The sequence below is a fragment of the Temnothorax nylanderi genome, unplaced genomic scaffold (genome assembly GCF_030848795.1).
Source record: "Temnothorax nylanderi isolate EJ_2023f unplaced genomic scaffold, tnyl_v1.0 TNYL_tig0425_pilon, whole genome shotgun sequence".
NCBI classification, from domain to species: domain Eukaryota; kingdom Metazoa; phylum Arthropoda; class Insecta; order Hymenoptera; family Formicidae; genus Temnothorax; species Temnothorax nylanderi.
Genome location: NW_027249487.1, coordinates 124,330 through 148,065, shown reverse-complemented (window position 1 = coordinate 148,065; position 23,736 = coordinate 124,330). Strand labels below are relative to the sequence as shown.

Below are 23,736 nucleotides of genomic sequence, written 5' to 3'. Positions count from 1 at the left end.
GAAATATAAAAACTTATTAATTATTAATAAAAATACATTGAAATTTTAATTTAAAACGTTTTAAAATATTACGAGAGAAAGAGAGAGAGAGAAAAAGAGAGTGAATGAGTTGAAAGTAGAAACTTTGATAGTAATTAACAGTAATAAATTAATATTTAAAGAAAATATAGTAAAAAAGTAATAAGAAAATAGGGAATAAATAACATATATATATATAAACAGCATATAAAAAATATTTATTGTATATATTAATACTTATGTTATACATGTAAAAAGTATTACATTATTTTATTTTAAAGAATGATGCATCATCATCGATTTGCTATCATAATATTTACGATTAGCTAATACATTTCGTTTGTTTTTAAATTTTAGTCTTAAGGTAGCAAATTTTTTAAATAATTTTTGACGCAAATTATGACAATTATTAAGAATATGATCTGCTGGAACAGAATTAAATTTATCAAGTAAAAATTCATTTAAATTTACTCTCTGCATGATGTTAAAATAGAGACTATAATGTCTGTATATATTTTTTAATTTTAAGAATACCTCAAATGTTGGTTTATTAATGAAGTATAACGTATTTTTCTTATAACATTTAAGTGTCACAAATCTAGAAAATTCCAATTTTAATGATTTTTTTGACCCAACAGATTGTATGCAATTACAACATGTAGTACATGTTTTCTGAACGGACTTTTTAAACAGTATCCTGCTATGCTATATAAACTGTTCTTTTCTTTACTATTTAATTCTATTACTGTATTGTTATTAAAAGGGGGAATGTCATTTGTAATTGTAGCTGAAGCATTAAAAGTAAAGGAAATATCAGCTGATACATTATCCTTTTTACCACTTTTTGATAAGTATTCTAAAAAGTCAGAAATATATTCGTCTTCATTTTCATCATAATCATAATTTCCTGCTACTATTGGTCTCATATACATTGATATAGCAATTAGTTTCAAATTGTTTTTAAACTGTAAACAATTTGGAATTACATTTTTTTGACGTATAACTGAAAATAGGTTTTCCATAATCCTGTGTCAGACGTCCAGTTAACACAAATTTAAAATTATACGATCTTTTAAAAGATATTCTACAAGATTAATGATTGATGTCGTGGATAATATAATTCTTCTTTGAACAGGTTTAAATGTTTCTTTCTGACCGATTTTTATGTTATTAAAGAGATCAATAACTTCGTATAAAAATTTAATGTTATCATTGTATATTTCTTCATTTTTTAAACCTAATGCTTTATTACAATTTCTTGAAGTCATTAACGAGAACCATCTAGAGATAGTTTTGACAAACCAAGCAGTAGCAAAAAATTCTGGCTTAGAATTTTCATCTGCCAGAAATTCTAATGAACTACTGACATCTGTTGAAAACACGTTTCTTGCTTTATTCACCCGCATTTTACTAAAAGTATTAGTACTTTTAATATCATCTATACATAATCTTGGCGTTAAAAGTAATTCTGAATCTTTTTGAGATTCAAGTAAATCATTAAAATGTGCAATTTCAACCCTGTTCGATGGCAAGTTATATTTTATTACAAATTCTTGGGGCAAGATAAAAAATTTGTTGTTAATTAATGCGCTTTCCATAGTCTCTGATTTCCAGGACCCATGTCGCAGGTTACATAATTAATATGTAAACCAATATTCTCAGCTTTATTTATGATCTGAAAAATGATATCTTTTAAAATTTCTCCATCAAATGAATCACCAGTAAAATAGTAACCTACAACATGCTTCCATCGACGAGCTGTACCTACAATCATAAATGTTAAAGCATGCGTTGCTGTACCTTTCTGATTTGGATATGTTATGTTTCCAAGCATTGTTTTTGTTGATGAGTCGTAAATATTTTTCGGTGTTATGCTCATTTCATCCATAACTAATCCGCACTCTTTGTCATTATCTTGTAAATGAGACGCTTTCAATTTTAAAAAGTCAAACATTTCATTTGAGATGCCACTTTCAAATTTTAAGTTTTCTAACTTTCGTCGTAATGTACGCAAAGATGGTAATGGCATTCCTTGTAGGATAAGCTCTTCATAACCGGTGTTTCCACAAGTAAATTGTAATTTAAGAGCACGTTGAATGGTCTCATTTGACCAATTTTTGATACGCTTTTTGGTAAATAGAGTCCGAATTTGATCATTAGTAAGCATCTCCTTTAACATTTGCCTATACTTATTATTATTAATCATATTTTTTAATTTTTGATTCGTATTTCTCAAAATCTTATTTTGTTTACGTAAATAAATTAAGTTTTGTAGAGTTTTTTTATTAATTTTACAACACTTTTGATTTTTAATTTCTTTCTCTTCAAAAATTTTATTTTCACAAACTGTATTGCTTGTAGATGCATTGAGAGATTCATTTGTAGTAATCTATATATATAAAAATGAATGTATGTATGTATGTATGTATGTATGTATGTATGTATGTCCTTTATACACTCTTGAACTATTCGACCGAATTTTCACCAAAAGTATATGAAATAGGGGTAGAATTTCCCGGGGAGTGTTATAGAGTGTATAGTTTTTTGTTACCGATTTTCTGGAAACCGGTTTTTCCAATTCTTCTAATTTTTCGGGAAATAATTGACCGAATCTCAAAGAATTATAGATTAAACAGGGGTAGAATTTTCCGGGGAGTGCTATAAAGTGTATAATTTTTCGTTACCGATCTTTTTGAAAGCCGGTACCAAAATTTTTTCAATTTTTCGGGAATTAATTGACCGAATCTTAAAGAATTGTATATGAAGTAGGGGTAGAATTTCCCGGGAAGTGCTATAAAGTGTACTATTTTTGTTATTGATCTTTTTGGAAACCGGTTTTTATAATTTTTCCAATTTTTTGGGAAATAATTGATTGAATTTCAAAGAATTATACATGAAGTAGGGGTAGAGGGAGAGAGAGAGGGAGAGAGAGAGAGGGAGAGAGAGAGAGGGAGAGAGAGAGGGAGAGAGAGAGAGGGAGAGAGAGAGAGGGAGAGAGAGAGAGGGAGAGAGAGAGAGGGAGAGAGAGAGAGGAGAGAGAGAGAGAGAGAGAGAGAGAGAGAGAGAGAGAGAGAGAGAGAGAGAGAGAGAGAGAGAGAGAGAGAGAGAGAGAGAGAGAGAGAGAGAGAGAGAGAGAGGAGAGAGAGAGAGAGAGAGAGAGGAGAGAGAGAGAGAGAGAGAGAGAGAGAGAGAGAGAGAGAGAGAGAGAGAGAGAGAGAGAGAGAGAGAGAGAGAGACTATTTGTGTGTCTTATTACATATGTTCTCCGGGGCGAAGCCCGGGTAATCAGCTAGTCTGAAATAAATTGAAGTATACGTTAAGAAAAATTAAAATATATATGTCATTTTTTATTATTACATTTCATTATCTCACACCTACTTCTTGTTCACTTTGATCTTGATTTTGAACATCATGAATAATATGCTCTCTCTCTACTAGGTTTTCTGTAGGTTTCTGTAAGTTCTCTCTATGTATAGGTTCTTGAAAGGATACTCTTTTTGTTATAAAAAAACCGAAAATGGTTGGTACAGCGCGTGGCTTCAATTTTCTTTTATTATCAATTCTGTTCGGCTCCCACATTTCAGGAGCAAAATGCACCTATAAAAAGAGGTTAATAAAATATAACTATCAAAGAATAAATAACTTTATTTTATAAATAATGTTTAATATTTTAGTTTAACATGCCAATAAAAATAAACAGATTATATTCCCACACAGCACAGGTAGATCCTGAGAATGTTCTCAGTATATCACAAACGTAGATTGTGTATATCCTGTTGATATTCGAAATACGTCTATGATATTTTGAGAACGTACTGAGGATGTTCTAATGTCTGCCCTAAAAGCTTACTCAGTATATACTGAGAATATTTCTTGGTATATTGTGAGTATATTAAAAAAATATTTTGATCACATTACCAGTATCTACTAGAAAATATTTTGCTTGTTAACAAACCAAACAAATAATTTTGTTGCGTTAATGCAAACAAATTTTTGAATTTTGCTCTTTGTCGACTCTTACCGAAGAAAGTTTAATGCCCTGCAAAGCAGGTATAAACGAAGGCCCCGGATGAGGAGCACACTTCGTAAACAAAAAGGGTTATGTCAGAGGCCCTGCTGGTGAGCACGTCCTGACTGGCAAACTTGAGAACGCTGGAGAAACCCTGCCGAGCTGCCCTAGATATAGGAGTCGATGTTGAATCTTAATTACGCGAAAGAATACTGGCGATGCGCCGCGTAACGGGCGCGAGCCGAACTCTCCTGCCGCGCGAGCTCGCGCTGCCGCCCGCGTGATAAATTTCGAATATTGTTAAAATATCAGTAAAATAATATACTATTCTGATAAATTTAGCATATCCTGAAAATATTCGATAAATAGACCGAATATTACTGATAAATTTCGAATATTCTTAAAATATCAGTAAAATAATATACTGCAAAATATATTATAAAGATATTATCAGTATATCTTGTACATCTATAGTATATTGAGTATTAATTCAGTATATACGAATGATATAATGTGCTGTGTGGGTTAAAGTACAAAAACATGCTTCTCATTCATAGAAAACAATATTATATTTTAATACAAAACCATCCCTAAGAGCAAAAAGTCGACTTTAAGTCGACTTGAAGTCGACTTCTACCGAAACTGACTTGGCAGAGAAGTCGACATTTTTAAGGACGAAAGTCGACTTGAAGTCGACTTGAAGTCGGCGAATGTCGCAAAAACCACCGACTTAAAGTCGACTTCCCGTCATGATGAAAAGTCGACTTCCCGTCATGACGAAAAGTCGACTTCCCGCCAACTTTTAAAGTCGATAAAATAAACCGCCGCGTACGTCTGGAGGTCGATTGTGTATCTTGAAACGAGGTAAAAATAACAAAAGTTAACAGATTTTATTAGATTTTGATAAATAAAATCGTAGATGCGCTAATGAATTTTCTCACTTTTGTAATTTTTACCTCATTATTTCAAGATACACAATCGACCCCTTGCTGGAGGGCTAAAACTGATGCATTTCGATTTTTTTCATATATAAAATAATTTAATTATCTAAAAAACTGTATAATTACAATCCTAATGTTTTATTCTTAATTACAAAGGCGGCCATATCTGTGCCACTTCTGCGTGCGCGGATTCCGGCAGCCACTTCTGGTAAGCTGACAATAACAGAACTAAAATTAAAACATTCCAGCGTTAATCGCGAAACAATATGCAAAATTAGCTATATAAATATATATCATATTATTATCATAATGTTGTAAATATATAATAATATTGTTTTATATATATATATATATTATTATAAATACATAATATCCACAGACTTTTATACTAGACCACTAACATCTATGGACGCACTGCCGAAAAGCTGATGCGAGTGCAAGGTGCAGGTGTTAGTGAAGGGTGCGGCCATATTGAATTAACAATAAGTCACTATCGGGTGTTCAGTTGCTCATGATGTGCGTTTATCTGCATTCGTTATTACAGTACATAACGAAGCAGGCGAATGTTTTTGTGTTAAATATTGGTACATGTTATCAATAAGTTTGTAAGTCATGCCTTCGACGTGTAGCGTACTTGGATGCCGAAATTAAACCACTACTCCTGTAGTATTAAAACCTTTCTTTTGGACATTCTGTATATGCCAGACTATTGTATAGAAATCTTGTATAAAACCACTTGTATAGAATAGTAGTATAGCATATCTTGACTAAAATCAACATGGCGGCAAGCATCACGGCCGAGATGTCTGTCAGCGGTCTAGTATTGTATAGAAGTCTATGATAATATCTAAATATTATTTTATAAATTAAAATCTCACATTTTTTATCCGAACCCCAGATTTCTAGCAGTGTGTGTTTGGACACGACTCCCTGCGACTGCAGCGTTTGTACTATTGCTTGAGTGCGTGGTATCAACCTGAAAAAATCGTATTGAATTGATGTAATCTATTTGATGAATCAACGTGAAATCAAAAGGAGATAGAATAACGATTTACCTGGCCCATGACTTGGTGATGCTCCCAGGTGTCGTCAGCAGCGACGGGACAAATCGTTTCAGCTTAGGGCACACTTGACCCTCCAAGAAGAAATACGCTAACCACTTGACACCGTCCACGGATGCTCTATATCCATCGATGGTAGTGCCCATTCGGCCTTTCCGAATGTACCAGACACGCGGCAAATGATCTTCCCGGTTCATTGATTATATCTATAAATATATTTATAAATAAGTAGGAAAAACATTATAAAGCAACAATTGTGATAAAAATACCTTGGCGGTGGATCAACCAATGGTTCACTAAGATGGCATAGCATGGGCGAATTTCGGCAATCATTCGGGTTCTATCACCGTGACACCTCGCATGTACATCTTATTTGTTTCGTACACCTCTTTATAATCCACCTATTCCGGACTGATTTTCCGTAGAACGCACGAAGAATGCATGAACACAGGTTCCTTCATTTCTGGTGTTCTGAAAGATGATACAGAATGGAGAGGTCGCATTCAATAGGTCTTAATTATCGATGATAATTAATAACACACCATACCTAACCTGTAAGCATGTTTCCACTTGGCCTTATCCTGATCCTCTTTTACCTCGTCGGGCAAAACCTTTCTCGCGACTTGATCCGCCATACCTGCAAGAACTATCTGGCGTCTTATCGTGTCCTGTCTCGCGGCACGTATTCCTCGCACTCGCGTAAACTCTGGTCCACTCATCTGGTCCTCCAGCCTCCTCGAGATTCGCCGCCATATTGATGATGCATGACGCGCCGCTTGACTGTTTTCCGTCTTTTTATAAGTCGACTATTTAGAAGTCGACTTTTAGTCGACTTTCCGCCATTTTTAGAAGTCGACTATTTAGAAGTCGACTTTTAGTCGACTTTCCGCCATTTTTAGAAGTCGACTAGAAGTCGACTTATAAAAGTCGACTTGCCGTCGACTTTCCGTCAACTGTGCTCTTAGGGATGCTTCTCATTCATAGAAAACAAGATTATATTTTAATAAAAAACCATGCTTCTCATTCATAGAAAACAAGAAAGCAATAGAAGAATAGCAAGATTAATGTTAATGTTAAAGTATTTAAATTAAAAGTAATGTAACTTGATTTCATGTACTTTTATATACATAACCTGTGTTTTATGGCTTTCCTTTTTTATAAAAATATTAATTTAATGGTATATACTATTTCTTTATATATTTTTTAATTAAATGATAAAATATTTAAATAAACTATTATAAATTAAATGAATAAAAAAATAATTACCTCGCACAAGTAAGAACTATTTGTTGGCGTCCAATTTGGACGATTCATATTTTTAACCCATTGCTCTCGACGATGCTTATCTCTTGGGAATATCTTCATGATATAGCCCTTTGCCACGGTCTTACATACAGGTCTCTCAACTCGATAGAATTTCAGTGGTGGGGGTGACTCCGATATCGAAGTCATTTCTTGTGGTGTCGCTGCTATCGAGGGATGTCGATTTGACACGCGATTTGAAATACGTAACCTGTGTTGTCATTTATCATTGCGTTAAATAGTGCACGCGTTCTATAATTTGACGTGATGACAAAACCGTGCATTGTACCGAAATGCAAAACAGGCTTTAAAAGCCTGAAAATAAAACGGTCGGTTTTTAAAGTGCCAACACATAGTGAACGGCTCAAAAAATGGCAAGCCGCGATTCCTAGCAAAAAACTGACGTCTTCGCATTATGTTTGTGAAATTATTTTTGTATGCAAAATGCGATAAAAATATATTATTAAATTTTAAATTATATAAATATATATATACAATTTCTACAATATAATTACGATATATATATATATATATCATAATTATATTGTAGAAATTGTATATATGTATTTATATAATTTAAAATTATATATATATAATTTATTTATTTATTGTAAATGTATTATGAAAATTGTGGATTCTTAGATTACAATATTGTTGCATTTGCGCTGAGTTCGTCAGCTACGCCCGGTATTTTCCCGCCGCGGAGCGTCTTTAGCAACGGGCGTTGCTATGTGTTGTTTATTCGGCCCGACTGTCAGATACGTATGCGCTATGCGCTACTATTGCTCTCTCGCTCTCACAGAACATCCCTCGATTGCAGCGACCTCATACGTTTTGACTTCGCCAAGCGAACCATCCCCACCATACGAGTTGAGAGACCTGTATGTAAGACCGTGCCCTTTGCAGAGCTATTGTTACAAAATTCTGCGGCACATCCACCCATTATTACAATTTACTCTACTTGACCCAGTACGCGCAGTATAAGCAGGTTAGGAGGCATTAACTAAGAGAGAGTGAGGTAGCACATATCTCTCTCTCTCAGGATTTTGCAGAAAAATGTCGGACAACCTAACTTAACCTTCTGATGTCCAGACTCTGATTAGAGGGTCTCTAGCGCTACAGTAGCGGTGTCTTACCTAAACACACCCATTGTCTTCCCGTTGACTTTTGTAATTTTCACCTTGTTTCAAGATACATAACCGACCTCCAGACGTACGCAGCGGTTTATTTTATCGACGTTAAAAGTTGGCGGGAAGTCGACTTTTCGTCATGACGGAAAGTCGACTTTTAATCGGCGGTTTTTGAGACATTCGCCGACTTCAAGTCGACTTTCGTCTTTAAAAAAGTCGACTTCTCTGCCAAGTCAGTTTCGGTAGAAGTCGGTAGCGCTACCATGGTAGCGCTACCATGAACAGCCAATGGCTGGTACGCATTCGTGTAGCGCTACAGTAGCGGTGTCTTACCTAAACACACCCAATGATGACGAGGACTGTGAATGACAACGTTTCGTGGCGGTGGTCGATAGCGCGGCGCTTTACGACGTCTTATGCTAGGTCTACAATGCGAGTCGCAAAGTCGTGAGTCGCAAGAATTGACCAATCACAATCGAATTTGAGGAGAATAATCGACTGTGATTGGTCAATTCTTGCAACTCACGACTTTGCGACTCCCATTGTAGACCCAGCATTAGGCTGAGTTTTCACTGAGCGCGTCACGCGTCGCGTCATGTGTCGTTAACCAATCTGAACATTCCGTCACAAATAATGTAATAAAATACGATGTTTTGATTGGTCGTGACGGATGACGCGACGCGAGACGCGCTCAGTGAAAACTCAGCCTTAGGGTGCGGTCACATGGACTGATATTTTCCGCGTAACGCGTATCGCGTAACCAATCAGAAGCGTGAATATGCGTAACCAAAAATGCGAAACGCTTCTAATTGGTTACCCGTTACGCGGAAAATACATGCCATGTGACTTCAGCCTAAGAACCAATCATAATGAGCGCTCACTCAACAGCACGGTCTTACATACAGGTCTCTCAACTCGTATGGTGGGGATGGTTCGCTTGGCGAAGTCAAAACGTATGAGGTCGCTGCAATCGAGGGATGTTCTGTGAGAGCGAGAGAGCAATAGTAGCGCATAGCGCATACGTATCTGACAGTCGGGCCGAATAAACAACACATAGCAACGCCCGTTGCTAAAGACGCTCCGCGGCGGGAAAATACCGGGCGAAGCTGACGAACTCAGCGCAAATGCAACAATATTGTAATCTAAGAATCCACAATTTTCATAATACATTTACAATAAATAAATAAATTATATATATATAATTTTAAATTATATAAATACATATATACAATTTCTACAATATAATTATGATATATATATATATATCATAATTATATTGTAGAAATTGTATATATATATTTATATAATTTAAAATTTAATAATATATTTTTATCGCATTTTGCATACAAAAATAATTTCACAAACATAATGCGAAGACGTCAGTTTTTTGCTAGGAATCGCGGCTTGCCATTTTTTGAGCCGTTCACTATGTGTTGGCACTTTAAAAACCGACCGTTTTATTTTCAGGCTTTTAAAGCCTGTTTTGCATTTCGGTACAATGCACGGTTTTGTCATCACGTCAAATTATAGAACGCGTGCACTATTTAACGCAATGATAAATGACAACACAGGTTACGTATTTCAAATCGCGTGTCAAATCGACATCCCTCGATAGCAGCGACACCACAAGAAATGACTTCGATATCGGAGTCACCCCCACCACTGAAATTCTATCGAGTTGAGAGACCTGTATGTAAGACCGTGCTCAACAGTTGTGTTTCCTGAACGCGGCCAATGTGGAACTTTGCGTGGGAATTTCGTGTTCCGCCATAAGGTGGAAGCACATAAAATTGCAGGAGCCATGGGCAGAATGCAGAAGCCATATGCGCAAGCGCTATGGTATTTGTAGAGCTCTACAGATACCATAGCGCATGCGTATATGGCTTCTGCATTCTGCTCATGGCTCCTGCAATTTTATGTGCTTCCACCTATAGCCTCCGCTCCTAGTAGGAGGCTATGGTTTTGCAACTGTTGGCGGTTGGCGGCAGTGGCAGACAGATAATTTTGAGTAACGATTTTTAGGTTACCTCGTATACTTCGCATAAGTTTGGCTTGAGCTGCGCGTCTGGAAGATATCGACGAAATGTCCAGAAGGAATCCCGGGGACGATTATAGAAAAGGTTTTGTTCATTTTATCTATTACACTGCCATTGAATGTAGATAACGCTCGTTAAAATCCGACGAGAAATTCAGAACGGTTATTTCCACGCAGACACTATCGGACCCCGACACGCAGTCTTGTATAAAATATTAATTTCGTACGAATTACTTGAAGATTGATTTTCAGCTTATGATATCTTATAATAATTTCTTTGAAAAAAAAAACGAACGACGTTAATTGCTTCTGATCGCGCGGTTATCTCTAGTCTCTCACTGCTGGCACTTTACGAAGAATTTATTTCATACCAAAAGCGCGATTGTTATTGCTTTTTTTGCGTCAGAAATTTTTCAAGTATTTAATTCCTAATGTATGCACACTTACATTAAAAATCATTGTTGTGATACTATTTAAAATAAAATTTAAAATAACTTGATGTTTCTATATTAACATTTTATGAATACATATATGTATATTAATTTTATAGAAAATATGAAATAATTATATGCTATATATATATGATAACAATTATAATATATGTAATTCTACAGAATTAAATCATTTTAACTTTATTTCACAGCTTTAGACAGCTAATTGTTGAATTTGTAGGGCATTGCCTGCATTAAGTATAACCCGCTTAAAGATTTCCGGTTAAAAAGTCAACTTTGTTTAACTTGATCTGAACTTTGCCAGTGTTTGACGTTGTCAGGGTCAAGTGTCTACAGAACCGTGGACAGGAGAGAGGATGACAGAGATAGGGACCGCTCGCCGCTCAGAGCTGAGGAACGCTGCGATACAGATGATTGCGATCAGTCAGATGCAAGGAAACAGAAGTTGGCGTTTGGCTTTGGGAAAAAGACAAGTGGCAACGAGCAGAAGAAGGGAATTCAAATTAAATTAGGTTCCGTCTCCGTAAGTAAAACATTCATGTCGACCCTGATGCTCTGCACACATTTATTTCTACATGAAAATCTCTTTCCTCGCACAAAATCCCACTCTTACATAAGAAACTCTCCTTTGTATAGAAGTCGACTGTGAAGGCAACGACAGTACAAAAACCGACGGTAGCCTCGGTGTTCAATGCGGACGAGGATGACGAACCAGAGGAGATGCCAGCAGAAGCGAGGATGAGGATGCGAAATATTGGGCGTGAAACACCAACGTCAGCTGGACCAAATTCATTCGGCAAGACAAAGCAGGGATTCTGCGACTCAAAAAAGATATTTGAGAAGACGCTAAAGAAAGCAATGGAGGAAGCAAACAAATGATTTTACATATATATGTGTATATTGAAAAATTATTACTTGTAACTTGTACATTAATTTTAAATATTTACTAGAAACTTTGTTCTTGCTGAAGTTTAATGCAAGTATTTTTATGACATGTAAGTAATTCATTGGCAGAATTCAGATTTAAAATTTCGACTCAACCTAAAGAGAATGTTAGATGATATGTGCAAAATCATGTATAATAAATCTATATCTATAAAGTACTCACGCTCCACAGGCCTGACGATTCTGAGTTTTTCCATGTAATAGTGACTTATTGAATTCTGCATTACAATAAAACATTACATATATTTTACCCATCTTTCCCTCGAAATAATAAAAATAATGTTGATCTGTACTTTATGATGTTAGGTAAATGAAGCATCCTTCCACATTGGTTTTAAAATTTTTCATTTATATCGAAAAATTAACTTTACATAATAAAATTATTTCCTGTTCTGTTGACCTTGGCGCAGATCCTGGAAACAAGAAATAATTATGTACACTGCGCTATGAATTTTGTAATTATAAAATCATTATATCTACTCATATGAGCAAAGTGATCAGATGTAAATTTATTGGAAATCGTCAAACGTTACCCTGTTGTACAATTTTATTACAAATGGTCATTTAAAACTTTCATAAAGGAAGTTTACTTGTGCTTCCAACTTAGATCAAGAATATGAATTTACAGGTTTTTAATGTATTATCTCAATTAAACAAACTATGAAATCTATTTATATAGACAATTACCCTTGGAAAGTTGCGAACAGGAGGCGTTCTTATACGACGATCCGCCTTGGATCTATTCCGCACCACTTTGGAGTGAATGGCGCAGGAGACGCAGTAATGAAGTTTAGCATATAACTTGGGCAGCTGATATGATTGATAAAAGCTGGCCTCGGTTATGTCTCTGACGGCAGCAGCCTCAACAATGTTACGAATGACAAACTTCTTGATGGCCTTATCCTTGGGGACACAGCGAGCACAATTGGTACAGCGGACAGGATTTACATGACCGCGACCGTGCTTGGCACGTCCACCGTTCCTGCGTTTACAAGTCTGACAAGTAAACAGAAATGAATTAGATGTATATTAACGCAGGTAGCGTGTCAGAAACACAACGGTCATAAATACCGTTTGTGGCAGTGGCTCAATCATATGAATGTGGATATATTTAGTATATATTATATCGTATAGTATATAACATAATATAAATTGGATATATAATGCGCGTGTTATATACAGCTATTGACAAAATTATTAGGCACCCTTTTTCTTCTGAATATCTTGGAACTGAATGAGTGTAAAGCTTTTTGTTTTTATCCTATTGGCCTTCTGAATGGTTCAAATAATTGAGGTACATATACTACGTTTACACGAGCGTCACTTCTGTAGTAACTTACGATAATTCCTTCGCATAAACGAGTGAATTATCGTAAGTTACTACAGAAAGTAACGCTCGCGTAAACGTAGTAATAGTCCATTATCTTTTTTAGGGGAACATATTATTCAGAAAACTGCTCACTCTGTATTTTGACTTTGATTAATACACAGGTGTGATTATTTCCATTTCACAAGCAATGGCTAGATTTTTTTTGTCTGTTCACTGCCTACAGACAAAAAAGTTTAGCAATTGCTTGTGAAGTGGCGCCTGTATTAATCAAAGTTAAAATACGAAGTGAAGAGTTTCTTGAGTAATATTGCTGTTTACTTAAGAAAGATAATGGACTTTGTACCTAATTGTTTGAACCATTCACAAGATTATTAAAGATGAAAACAATACGTCAACAGAAAACTCATTCATTCCAAGAGATTAAAAAAAAAAACAAGGCATAATAATTTTGTCTACGGCTGTGTGTGTGTGTAGTATAAATCAATGGGTGCGTTCAGCCGATACTCCGCTAGCCTAGCAATCGTGAGCAGTCGCTCGTTTTCGCTCGTTTCCTCTCCTTTTAATCCATTGGGTCAAAGGAGAGGAAACAAGCGAAAACGAGCGACTGCTCACGATTGCTAGGCTAGCGGAGTATCGGCTGAACGCACCCAATTATAATAAAAGTTTGTCACTAACATCCATACATGCACCATGTGATACACACACGACATTAGGTTAGGATATAATTCGCTCTCGTCCTCGCTCCCGTCGATTATTTTTACGATAAATCGCGAACGTACTTTGCCTGCATTTCTAGAATTAAATTAAGATTAGATTCAACGCTCATTATATCTTCGCGACGATCAAATAATGCGGCGACCACATGGCCAGTAGTCCAGAGGGGGAAGAGCAGCTTTAGCGAAAGGATGTTAATCCACCGCGAAATTTACGTCTCTAAAATGCGGCCCATGTTCGGCCTCGGTGACATCGAGAAAATGTCGTGTGCGCGAAACACATAGTGCGAGAATTCGAATAAATTGTGGGCGATAAACAAGCCGTATTACCATTTTGTATCGAGAACTACACAGAAGAGGTCCAGAACGGAAGCACCCAATGACACTACAATGCAAGATAGAAGTGCGCCTTCACCCGTTTCGATCCACACAACCGCACTTCCGGCCATGGTGTCAGGTGTAATAAAGCCCGTATCAGACTACCGACTGCGGCGACTGTGAAGGCCGACCCGACTGCCAATCGCGACTGCCGACTTACATCTAGCCAATCACAACGAGGCGCCGACTGACTGAATCGGCCAACTCATGGTGTTAGAAGACAGGTGTAACAGTTTCGAGGATGCGCAGTCGTCATTTTCTTTGACCAATCAGAACTTTATCCAAGATGCCAAAAGCCTGTCTTCTAACACCATGGGTGTAACATTGCGCATAATGGCGGCCGGAGAATACGACAGCCAATCAAATGTTTATCCAAAATGTGGCGCCACATTTAAATGCAGCATTAGTCACAGTTTGTGACAAAAATGCAAACAAAAATAAAAAATTTGTAAATATAATACAAAACCTCACAAATTAATTAAAAAAATATAATACATAATATACTAATGTTAAAAAAACAATTTCTACATTAATAAGTATATAAAGAATAAATATTGCAAATAAGGAATTAGAAAACGTTATTAATAAGGAAGTATACAGAAATGATTACTCGTATTGCAAACTGTAAGAACAATATTCCTGACACAATGTTATATTTAAAATTGTCTTAAGTTTATTATAAAATGCTATAATAAAATAGCCTTTGCAGCATCTTAAGATAAGCTTTTCTGTAATCTGAAATCTGAGATTGAACTATGAGCACCGTTCTAAGTTGTAGAGACGTGTAATTGATTGTAATATAAAAGAAAGTGTAGGAGTGATATTATATTAAAACAATTATAAATAAAGGAATGCAATTTTTCCAGAACATGTTTTTATTTTACATTTTGTACATTTTCGGTAAAATAAACCGCCGCGTACGTCTGGAGGTCGGTTATGTATCTTGAAACGAAGTGAAAATTACAAAAGTCAACGGGAAGACAATGATGACGAGGACTGTGAATGACGACGACAGCACGTTGGCATAGCTTCTCCGCAAAAATAGAATATCTAATATCTAAACACAATATAACCTTTAACTATAATATACTTCACAATAATATTGAAGGAGCCATATTGCTTTTGGCATCTTGGATAAAGTTCTGATTGGTCAAAGAAAATGACGACTGCGCATCCTCGAAACTGTTACACCTGTCTTCTAACACCATGGTTACACCTGTCTTCTAACACCATGGGCCAACTCGCGTTTAGATTAGAGTCTATTTTTCGAGTCGGCAGTCGGTCGGCCTTTGCAGTCAGTAGTCTGATACGGGCTTAAAGAAAAAGGTTTGTTCTAAAGTTCCTCTAGGAACTCTAGTCTACACTACTGTCACTACTCACTAGGGGCGGAATTCATAGACGTTGCTCAAAACTTGTCTTAAGCATGATCTTGGCAAAGACGGTCTTAAGATCGAAAACCGTCTGAAGACAGCTTTACGTGCATAGATAAATCTTGAGAACACAAGTTTTAGCTTAAGATCGTCTTGACGAAGTCTGTGCTTAAGAATATGGCTTCGGCAATGTTCGGGACTCCAAGCTTTTTGACCAATCATGATAAAGATTTACAAGAATTTACCGGGGATTGCGTCATTCTCGCCGTCGTGGCCGGTGGCCGTTATCATCGCGTCGTGTACCGCTGTGTACTGCGACGATTATTCTTAAAGAGAGTGACGGGTGCAGTGGTGGTGTTTTCCCTCCGAGGAGGTACGACGAGTAAACTCGAGTCGCCGATACTCGAGGCGAGGAGGTGTAAATATCAGGTAACAGTAACATCGCATCTATATTTTATCATTTCCAACTCAACAATGTAAATATAACACATGTTGTACATAAAATGACATTGTTGAGTGGAAAATTATAATATTGATGTAGTGTTATTGTTACTTGATATTTAAGTAAATTTATTTAAAAACATAACCTTATCTATTTGTGTGAAAATTCTTTATATTTATATTTTCTGATGTTTTTATTTAAAAAAGATAATTCTTTCAAAATGACAACGCCTAGAAGAACCGTGTATTCTGATTTGGAAAAACAAATATTTCTGGAAATATTAAAAAAATATAAACATGTTGTTGAATCGAAAGGTACAAATTTCTCCACACTGAAAGATAAAACAGAGGCTTGGTCAATCATTACAGAAGAGTACAACAACTCTTCTTTGATTAGTACTAAGGTATTAAATTTATTTTATAATTTTTAGATTACAGTTTAATGAATTTTTTTGTAATAGGTAATGTTTTATATTACAGAGGGACGTACAACAATTGAAAAAGTACTGGTCTAATTTAAAACAGCAAAGTAAAAATATATTAACAACTGAAAGACAATCAAGGTTTCTCACCGGAGGAGGACCACAAAAAAATATAGGTGAAGTCGATCCAAATGTTTTGGATATCATCCCTAATTTAATGACAACGGCACCAACCATTTCTTCAAGTAACTTTAATACACATGAGTCTGCAGGTACTTAAAATATCATTAAATAAAATATGTAAATTTTATAATTTAAAGAAATTGTAATTGACAAGAGGAATAATTGAGTTGCATATTCTAGATCGACAAAAAGAGGTTTTGAAAGCAATCCAGCAGAATTCTATGACAAAATTTGATCACATTATTAATGAAGGACTTTCAAAAGGACAGTCATTAACCTTACCACCCATTGAACAAGCATTGAATATAAGTAGGTTAAATAATTAATTTAAATAAAGTTTTTTAAATAGTAATTGTATTAATGAGATAATTATTATTAACTGCATGTATAATTTTTTTATTAGATATAGTGGGCGAGGAAGTAAATAATGTAGAAATTGAAATTGATGATTCAATATCTATAGACAAAGGATCCAGCAATCAATCTAGTGGTACAATATCATTCAAAAATTATTCAAGTATTCAAAATAAAATGTTTATTTTTAACATATGCATACAATTGAAAATCATGCTTTAGATATATTTATTATTGACAAAGAAAATAGAGCCTTAATAGATTTTAAGAAAAGCAAACGTATAGATGCCAATTTATGTTCCAATCCAAAGAAGCAAAAAATGGAAAGAATTACATTAGTTAGTGAAAAAGAAATAGAATTGGCAAATATAAAAATTAATCATGAAATCGAGATGTGTAAGCTTAAGAAACAACGAGAAGAATTTATCAATAAAATTACAATGGAAAAGTTATTATTAGAAAAAAAGGAATTGCAGGAGAGATTTAAGTTAGCGAAGTTCCGTGCTCAAAAAGAGATGTAAGTACTTACTTTTCTTTGAAACCAAGTAAAAATTTTATTCTAAAACGTTTTTTAAATTTTAGGGGAGATGATTACATTTCGGATATTGATTAGTTCGAATAAGTTTTATATGAGATATATAATTATTAACAATGTGAAGCTAATATATTATGTTGATTATACGTCGTGTTTTAGTTTTAATTGGTTCAATTATTTTTAAAAGCTACATAATAACTAACAGTAGTAGTTAATAACAGATTAATTTATGTTATGTTATTAAATTATATTTTATGTTATTCGAATATATATATATATATACTATATACATATGTATATATAATATCATCAACATTATAGCAATTAAGAAAAAGAATATGCAATTAATAAACAGTGTAATAAGGTGTGAAGAATAAAAGTAATGATTTACTATTAACTAGTTTATTTCTTAATATCATTAAAATATAGTTAATAAAATAATTCTCGAACTACGTTTTGCCTAATAATATGACCATCTCCAGGTTGCCAATGAGGTTCATTGTAAGGTAGCTCCTCATTACCTTCAATTATTGCATTAGGTTCTGGTTCCTCTGGGAGAATGTCTTTGAAATGTAGTGATAAATTATGCAAAACTGCACAAGCTGATACGACTCCAGTACATGTTAAAAGTTTTAAAGATAGTCCTCTCGATAGACAAGGAAATCGTCTCTTCCATGTTCCAAACGTTCTCTCAACAACCATTCTCGTTCGTGATTGAATTTCGTTATACCTACAGTAAGAAATTTTTAATAGAAGATACATTTTTATCTGTGTATCTCTTAAAGCTTCTCGGTATTTGCCACAATTTTCTTCATTAATAATTATGCAGTTATTTATTGATTGTTAGAGTAAGAAAAAAGTTTTCGGACTACTTTATAATAGTCTATTGCATCTACTCTATTGCAAGTGTCATCTTTCTATGTCATCGTATTTTGCAAGAATTTTACAAGAATGTATTTTCTCGCTTCTAACGTCATAAATGAAGAGAATCACGGCGAGACCAGTAGTGCAATTCTGTAACTCGTTATGCCGTCGTTATGAGCTATAACGATAATTGCGCAGCTTTTTTACCATATAAAATATCTGCGCAACGATAGTCGATACCTCATAACGAGTTACAGAATCGCACTACAGGGAGTCGATTGTGTATCTTGAATCGAGGTAAAAATTATAAAAGTGAAAAAATTCACTAGAGTATCTACATTTTATTTGTTGAAATCTAGTAAATCTGTTTACTTTTGCAATTTTCATCTCGTTTCAAAATACACAATCGACCTCCAGAAGCTTTAAAATGTATTAAAATGTATTAAATTCTGCTATCTTATAACCTTTGTTCTTCTTCGTTTTGTGGATTTCTGAATGGCGTTAAAAGAAATGTGAGAGAAGGATATCCTGAATCTCCAACTAACATTCCTGTTAGTTCACGTTGTTGAAATCGCATGAAAACTTGAGAATTTTGGAAAATTCTACTATCATGTTGACTTCCTGGCCATTCTGGGACAAGGTCCAAAAATTCCATTCTTGGACCTACTACAGCCTTACACATAGAAGATAACACAATAAAAATAAGAATAAATATATGTAAATAAACATTACTTTTATTAACTTACCTGAACATTTAAGGAAAAATAACCTTTTCTATTTCTATAAATTTCAGCTATTCCTCCAAAGTTATTACCCAATAATCTTATATGGGTGCAATCTATAGCTCCATTAATACAAGGAAGCTCCATAACCATATCCTAATTCTTTAAACAATCTTCGATTTTCTTGTATAGCTGCTTGGTTTGTCGGAAATTTGACATAAGTATTTAGATGAGTTGCTAATGTAGCAGTTACTCTAAATACGATTCTGCAAATTGTAGGTTGTGGTAATTCCATAAGATCTCCGTTTACTTTCTAAACCATAAAGCAATATAGTACAATTATTTGTATTCTTTCTTTAAAATTAAAGACATGTAATACAAAGAATTTATGTTACCTGAAAACTAGCAGTAGCATAAAATCTTAGACAAATCAGTAATTGAATAACTGGTTCAATTGGAAGACCTCGCATATCAGGCTTTGTTAAACTGTCCATAACTAAAGGCAGTAGTCCATACATAACAGATTCTTTTGAAAATCTGTATCTTATATGGAATTCGTGTTCACGATAAGCTGTAAATGGATTAATTGCATCTCGTACATATCGTTTTTCACGTATTATGCCAATATTGTCATTTTCTTCATCCGACGAGCTTTCAGAACTATCAAATAAATTGATATCAAATTCGCCCAATATGTTACATTCCATACTGCTCTTATCTAAAATATATAATAATAAATAATTAGTAGTATCTTGTATATATATATATATATATATATACATATATAAATTAGACCTAAAAGTTATATAACTGACAACTTTTCTTGAGCCGCGGTCGTCGGAATTCCTGGCTTGTGACGCTTCGGCTTGTCCGCTGTCCCTCTCTCTCCCCTTTCATACTCACTTCCTCTGCTTTTCCTCGTCGTTCTCGGCTGCTCGGCTTTTACTGGACCACGCACTTTCCTCGTCACACCTCCTCGCCTCGAGTATCGGCAACTCGAGTTTACTCGTCGTACCTCCTCGGAGGGAAAACACCACCACTGAACCCGCCGCTCTCTTTAAGGTCAATCGTCGCGGTACACGACGCGATGATGCTCGTCGTATCTCCTCGGAGGGAAACATCACCCGGGTACACACGGGTATACTCCCTTCTTCAAACTCGCTGAGATAAAAAGAGAAGGGAGTATACTAGTGCGCACTCGGATGACGTTTCCGAACGCAGCCAATGTAGCACATAACCTCACAAAACCGTCTTAAGTCGACTATTTGCTCGACTTGACCAAGACCGGCTCAAGACAAATCTTAAGTAAGAACTGTGCATTGAATAATGCCATTTCGGTCTTAAGATTTATCTATGCAACGTTATTTGCTTACTTAAGACCGAGCTCAAGATTAAACTTGAAAGTCGGTCTTAAGCAAGAACTATGAATCGATCGTAGTCTTGAGAACGAGCTTAAGACCGTCTTGACTTTCAAGTTTGGTCTATGAATTCCGCCCTAGGGGAGCTTTCCAGCAAGCAACACAAGTCGACACAAACGTCGTTCTATCTTTCTTTTTTAGCAATGAGTAAACAAAGACAAAACGACACTTGTGTCGACTTTGGTCGACTTGTGTCGCTTGCTGGCAGAGAGAAAGATGAGAGTGGTCATGCCCGCGTTTTGGCTGTACCCGAATCCTGTCGGTATGTGCACGTTTTTGTGGTTCTCTTCCGTGCTATGTCCACTATTTTGTGATAATCTCTTTGGAAATAAAACCAAAAAATCGTGAATCTAACGGAAGAGAACCAAAAAATCGTGAACATAACATGAAAGAGAACCCCAAAATCGTTGACATTACCACAAAATAGTGGACATAGCACGGAAGAGAACCACAAAAACGTGCACATACCGACAGGATTCGGGTACAGCCAAAACGCGGGCATGACCACTCTCATCTTTCTCTCTGCTTCCTAGGATGAGCCGCGAGACCGACTGCGAGTAGGATCATCCTCCTAGAACGGGCAATAGGAAGATAAATCGTCGTCCGGAAAAATTTAGAAACATGAAGAAAGCAATGTTATTATTCATATACTTATGTGATAAATTTACAAGTTTAAAGGCCATCGCACACAAAATTGCATAGGCTCCATAAGCATAGCATAAGACCGCTGGACCAATGAGCATCCAGCATAAAGTCGCCATATTAATTTACATAAGATGCTCATTGGTCCAGCGGTCTTATGCTATGCTTATGCAGCCTATGCAATTTTGTGTGCGAGGCCCTTAAAAGTGTACAAAGTGTATAATTTTTCAGCTTACAACAATCGATGAACATGTATACTTATTTTTTCGTGAATATAATTATTATCCTCAAATATTGGAACATAGTACAAACTTTTTTTCCACACAAATAGCATATTTCGAGTAGAAAATATTATATTTATAATCTTATTGAAATAACCTAGTTTTGCATTCATCCTGCCTCTGTTTGACGAAATTAATAAATCTTCTGTTCACGAAATAAATATTATTGTATTAAAAAATACAAGCAATATATCAGATTCAATCTGTTTTATTCTTATAAGTTACACAATGAAAATTACATATTTCTAAGATAAATATTATTTAATAAATATATTAAATATTATATACATATGTATATATACAAAACATGGAGAAATGGTGCAAGTAGAAACTTGCACATTGCTTCCTCATGCAATTGTTTACTTATAGTTCTTAAGCTTTTATTTTATTCGATGCATAATTATTAGTATTTATTTATTTGTTTTGGCTTCCTCATAGAGGAAGCTTTGTGAGCGAAGGTTTCTACTTGCACACTTAAAAAGTATGAAACAATGAAATTCTTACGGGTGATGTATGTTTGAACATTAATAACTTAAAAACTATTGGACCGAATTTTTACCACAAGTATATGAAATAGGGGTAGAATTTTCCAGGGAGTGCATCACCCGTAAGAATTATAAAAATTAAAAAAAACGTTATTAACTTAAAAACTATTGGACCGAATTTGTATTAAAACCATATAAAATAGGGGTAGAATTTTCCGGCGCGTGCTATAGAGTGTGTAGTTTTTCGTTACCGATGTTCTGGAAACCGATTTTTTAATTTTTCTAATTCTTACGGGTAAAAAAATTTTAAAAATCGGTTTCCAGAAAATAGATAACGAAAAACTATACATTCTATAGCACTCCCCGGAAAATTCTATCCATATTTCATATACAATTCGTTAAGATTTGGTTGATTAATTCTGAAGTTATAGAAATTTCGGTAAATTTGGCACATACACACATACACACATACATACATAGACATTTTTTAAAATTACAATTTTTCGACGTTTTAGAACATTCTGAACACATTCAGAAAAACAAATAAAAAAAAATTTTTTTTACGAAAACAGCTTCCTCTATGAGGAAGCAATATATGTACCATAGGCAACAATATATATTAAAAAAGATGTAGCTGCGTAATAATAGGTTTATGGCTCAGTCAAGCTTCGTATTACTACGTCGCTCAATGTCCTTAATCTCTAGCATGTCTGTTTTCAGATGCAGTTTCATAATCTCCCTCCATATGTCCATCCTGTGCTGTTCATTATCGATACCGATCCGTCTCAAGCTATTCTCATTTATCCTTAACAATGTCTTTCCCGTAATGTCATGCTTAAAAGACACAAAAATTGTTACGCTAAGTACGTATATTCTCTTCGATAAAAAAAATCTTGCTGTACAATTAGCAACGTGGAATTAACCCTCCATCTGTATACGTCTTTTTTGCATCCTCGGAGTGTATACGTGGTCTGTCACGTTTGACGCTATTTTTCCCTACCTTAAAGTATTTAAAAAAAATCTGAAAAAAATTACAAAACATCCGTCTATATTACAGTTGACGATTTTATAGTCATTTTGATTTAACATTTTCTGGCAGGCTTGCAAGTTTTACAATTACGAGCAGATATTATTTTGGCACGAACGCCGTAGACCCATATATACAGACGGAGGGTTAATATCGTGTGCAAATCCTTGTGATTGCAAGGAGCAACAGGATCAGAGGTGGAATTTGGAAAAGACGTCCAACATAAGTAAGAGGCCACTTACGTGCAGAAAATTCTCGTAGTACAGCTGATAGTAGTCGCTGCAGTGTCGTCTCAGCCACTTCTGCACGTCTAGCACGTTCCACAGGTATATCGGACGTGGCCGGGTTGTCTTGCTCTGAAAAATGCAATGACAACTTACAGTATGTCGAAGAAACCAAGAAGATTTCGTCTATGCACAATCTCAGCGTTCTTACTTTCGTCCTGACGGTGGAATTAACGACCTCCTCTACCATCGTGTTTCCGCTCTTTGACGGCGGAAAACCAAAATGCGTTGCGGTAAAAAACGATGAACAGTGTCATAACAAACTAGATGTTGTAGAAATTATATGATGCGCAAATTGCTCCTGTCAAGCTGTCAAGGCGGAGAACGTGAATAAAATCAATAAAGATGAAAGAAGGCACACGATTTTTCGATTGAGGACAAGCTGTCGATAGGA

At 35.2% G+C, this 23,736-nt stretch overlaps 5 protein-coding genes and 1 pseudogene across 11 annotated transcripts; 2 read left to right on the top strand and 4 right to left on the bottom strand.

Annotated features, from left to right (window-relative positions):
* Positions 1–5,044: 5,044 nt before the first annotated feature.
* Positions 5,045–6,974, bottom strand: LOC139782575 (probable ATP-dependent RNA helicase DHX37). 4 transcript variants are annotated; one of them, XM_071721596.1, is made up of 5 exons: positions 6,577–6,974; positions 6,299–6,500; positions 6,024–6,235; positions 5,847–5,944; positions 5,045–5,181 (listed from the first exon to the last, which is right to left on the bottom strand). In XM_071721596.1, the coding sequence occupies exons 3-5, from the start codon at positions 6,224–6,226 to the stop codon at positions 5,117–5,119; spliced, it is 366 nt and encodes a 121-aa protein (XP_071577697.1). In that variant the 5' UTR covers positions 6,227–6,235; positions 6,299–6,500; positions 6,577–6,974; the 3' UTR covers positions 5,045–5,116. The 4 variants fall into 4 exon arrangements, with proteins under 4 accessions (XP_071577697.1, XP_071577694.1, XP_071577695.1 ...); XM_071721593.1 differs by having other exon boundaries at positions 5,045–5,196; positions 6,577–6,968; XM_071721594.1 differs by having other exon boundaries at positions 5,045–5,196; positions 6,572–6,967.
* A 3,450-nt stretch (positions 6,975–10,424) lies between these two features.
* Positions 10,425–12,185, top strand: LOC139782563 (PEST proteolytic signal-containing nuclear protein). Its single transcript, XM_071721581.1, has 3 exons — positions 10,425–10,581; positions 11,269–11,471; positions 11,585–12,185. The coding sequence occupies exons 1-3, from the start codon at positions 10,545–10,547 to the stop codon at positions 11,825–11,827; spliced, it is 483 nt and encodes a 160-aa protein (XP_071577682.1). The 5' UTR covers positions 10,425–10,544; the 3' UTR covers positions 11,828–12,185.
* Positions 12,186–12,221: 36 nt separating this feature from the next.
* Positions 12,222–14,386, bottom strand: Rps26 (ribosomal protein S26). The gene is made up of 3 exons (XM_071721582.1): positions 14,267–14,386; positions 12,581–12,889; positions 12,222–12,306 (listed from the first exon to the last, which is right to left on the bottom strand). Exons 1-3 carry the CDS (start codon positions 14,267–14,269, stop codon positions 12,274–12,276), a joined length of 345 nt encoding a protein of 114 aa, XP_071577683.1. The 5' UTR covers positions 14,270–14,386; the 3' UTR covers positions 12,222–12,273.
* Positions 14,387–15,697: 1,311 nt separating this feature from the next.
* On the top strand, positions 15,698–18,016 carry LOC139782567 (uncharacterized). 4 transcript variants are annotated; one of them, XM_071721585.1, is made up of 7 exons: positions 15,698–16,057; positions 16,441–16,529; positions 16,606–16,819; positions 16,911–17,039; positions 17,134–17,220; positions 17,307–17,601; positions 17,667–18,016. In XM_071721585.1, exons 1-7 carry the CDS (start codon positions 15,862–15,864, stop codon positions 17,695–17,697), a joined length of 1,041 nt encoding a protein of 346 aa, XP_071577686.1. In that variant the 5' UTR covers positions 15,698–15,861; the 3' UTR covers positions 17,698–18,016. The 4 variants fall into 4 exon arrangements, with proteins under 4 accessions (XP_071577686.1, XP_071577685.1, XP_071577688.1 ...); XM_071721584.1 differs by having other exon boundaries at positions 15,699–16,057; positions 16,333–16,529; XM_071721586.1 differs by having other exon boundaries at positions 15,943–16,113; positions 16,333–16,529.
* LOC139782566 (putative nuclease HARBI1) lies at positions 18,006–20,821 on the bottom strand (annotated as a pseudogene).
* Positions 20,822–21,738: 917 nt separating this feature from the next.
* On the bottom strand, positions 21,739–23,713 carry Ave (Protein aveugle). The gene is made up of 3 exons (XM_071721588.1): positions 23,494–23,713; positions 23,301–23,414; positions 21,739–22,865 (listed from the first exon to the last, which is right to left on the bottom strand). Exons 1-3 carry the CDS (start codon positions 23,530–23,532, stop codon positions 22,689–22,691), a joined length of 330 nt encoding a protein of 109 aa, XP_071577689.1. The 5' UTR covers positions 23,533–23,713; the 3' UTR covers positions 21,739–22,688.
* Between the last annotated feature and the right edge of the window lie 23 nt (positions 23,714–23,736).

Excerpts from the sequence above, each read along its gene's own strand:
- LOC139782567 (XM_071721584.1), top strand. The coding sequence starts at position 15,862 with ATGGCTTCGGCAATGTTCGGGACTCCAAGCTTTTTGACCAATCATGAT. Across the intron at positions 16,530-16,605 it reads CTTCTTTGATTAGTACTAAG|AGGGACGTACAACAATTGAA; the intron begins GTATTAAATTTA and ends TTTATATTACAG. Across the intron at positions 17,602-17,666 it reads TTCCGTGCTCAAAAAGAGAT|GGGAGATGATTACATTTCGG; the intron begins GTAAGTACTTAC and ends TTTAAATTTTAG.
- Ave (XM_071721588.1), bottom strand. The coding sequence starts at position 23,532 with ATGGTAGAGGAGGTCGTTAATTCCACCGTCAGGACGAAA. Across the intron at positions 23,415-23,493 it reads ATTCCACCGTCAGGACGAAA|AGCAAGACAACCCGGCCACG; the intron begins GTAAGAACGCTG and ends TGCATTTTTCAG. Across the intron at positions 22,866-23,300 it reads ACTACGAGAATTTTCTGCAC|CATGACATTACGGGAAAGAC; the intron begins GTAAGTGGCCTC and ends GTGTCTTTTAAG.
- LOC139782575 (XM_071721593.1), bottom strand. The coding sequence starts at position 6,226 with ATGAACCGGGAAGATCATTTGCCGCGTGTCTGGTACATTCGGAAAGGC. Across the intron at positions 5,945-6,023 it reads ATCACCAAGTCATGGGCCAG|GTTGATACCACGCACTCAAG; the intron begins GTAAATCGTTAT and ends CGATTTTTTCAG. Across the intron at positions 5,197-5,846 it reads CTGGGGTTCGGATAAAAAAT|TTCTGTTATTGTCAGCTTAC; the intron begins GTGAGATTTTAA and ends TTTTAATTTTAG.
- Rps26 (XM_071721582.1), bottom strand. Across the intron at positions 12,307-12,580 it reads CTGTTCGCAACTTTCCAAGG|GATCTGCGCCAAGGTCAACA; the intron begins GTAATTGTCTAT and ends TCTTGTTTCCAG.
- LOC139782563 (XM_071721581.1), top strand. The coding sequence starts at position 10,545 with ATGTCCAGAAGGAATCCCGGGGACGATTATAGAAAAG. Across the intron at positions 10,582-11,268 it reads CGGGGACGATTATAGAAAAG|GGTCAAGTGTCTACAGAACC; the intron begins GTTTTGTTCATT and ends TGACGTTGTCAG. Across the intron at positions 11,472-11,584 it reads TTAAATTAGGTTCCGTCTCC|AAGTCGACTGTGAAGGCAAC; the intron begins GTAAGTAAAACA and ends TCCTTTGTATAG.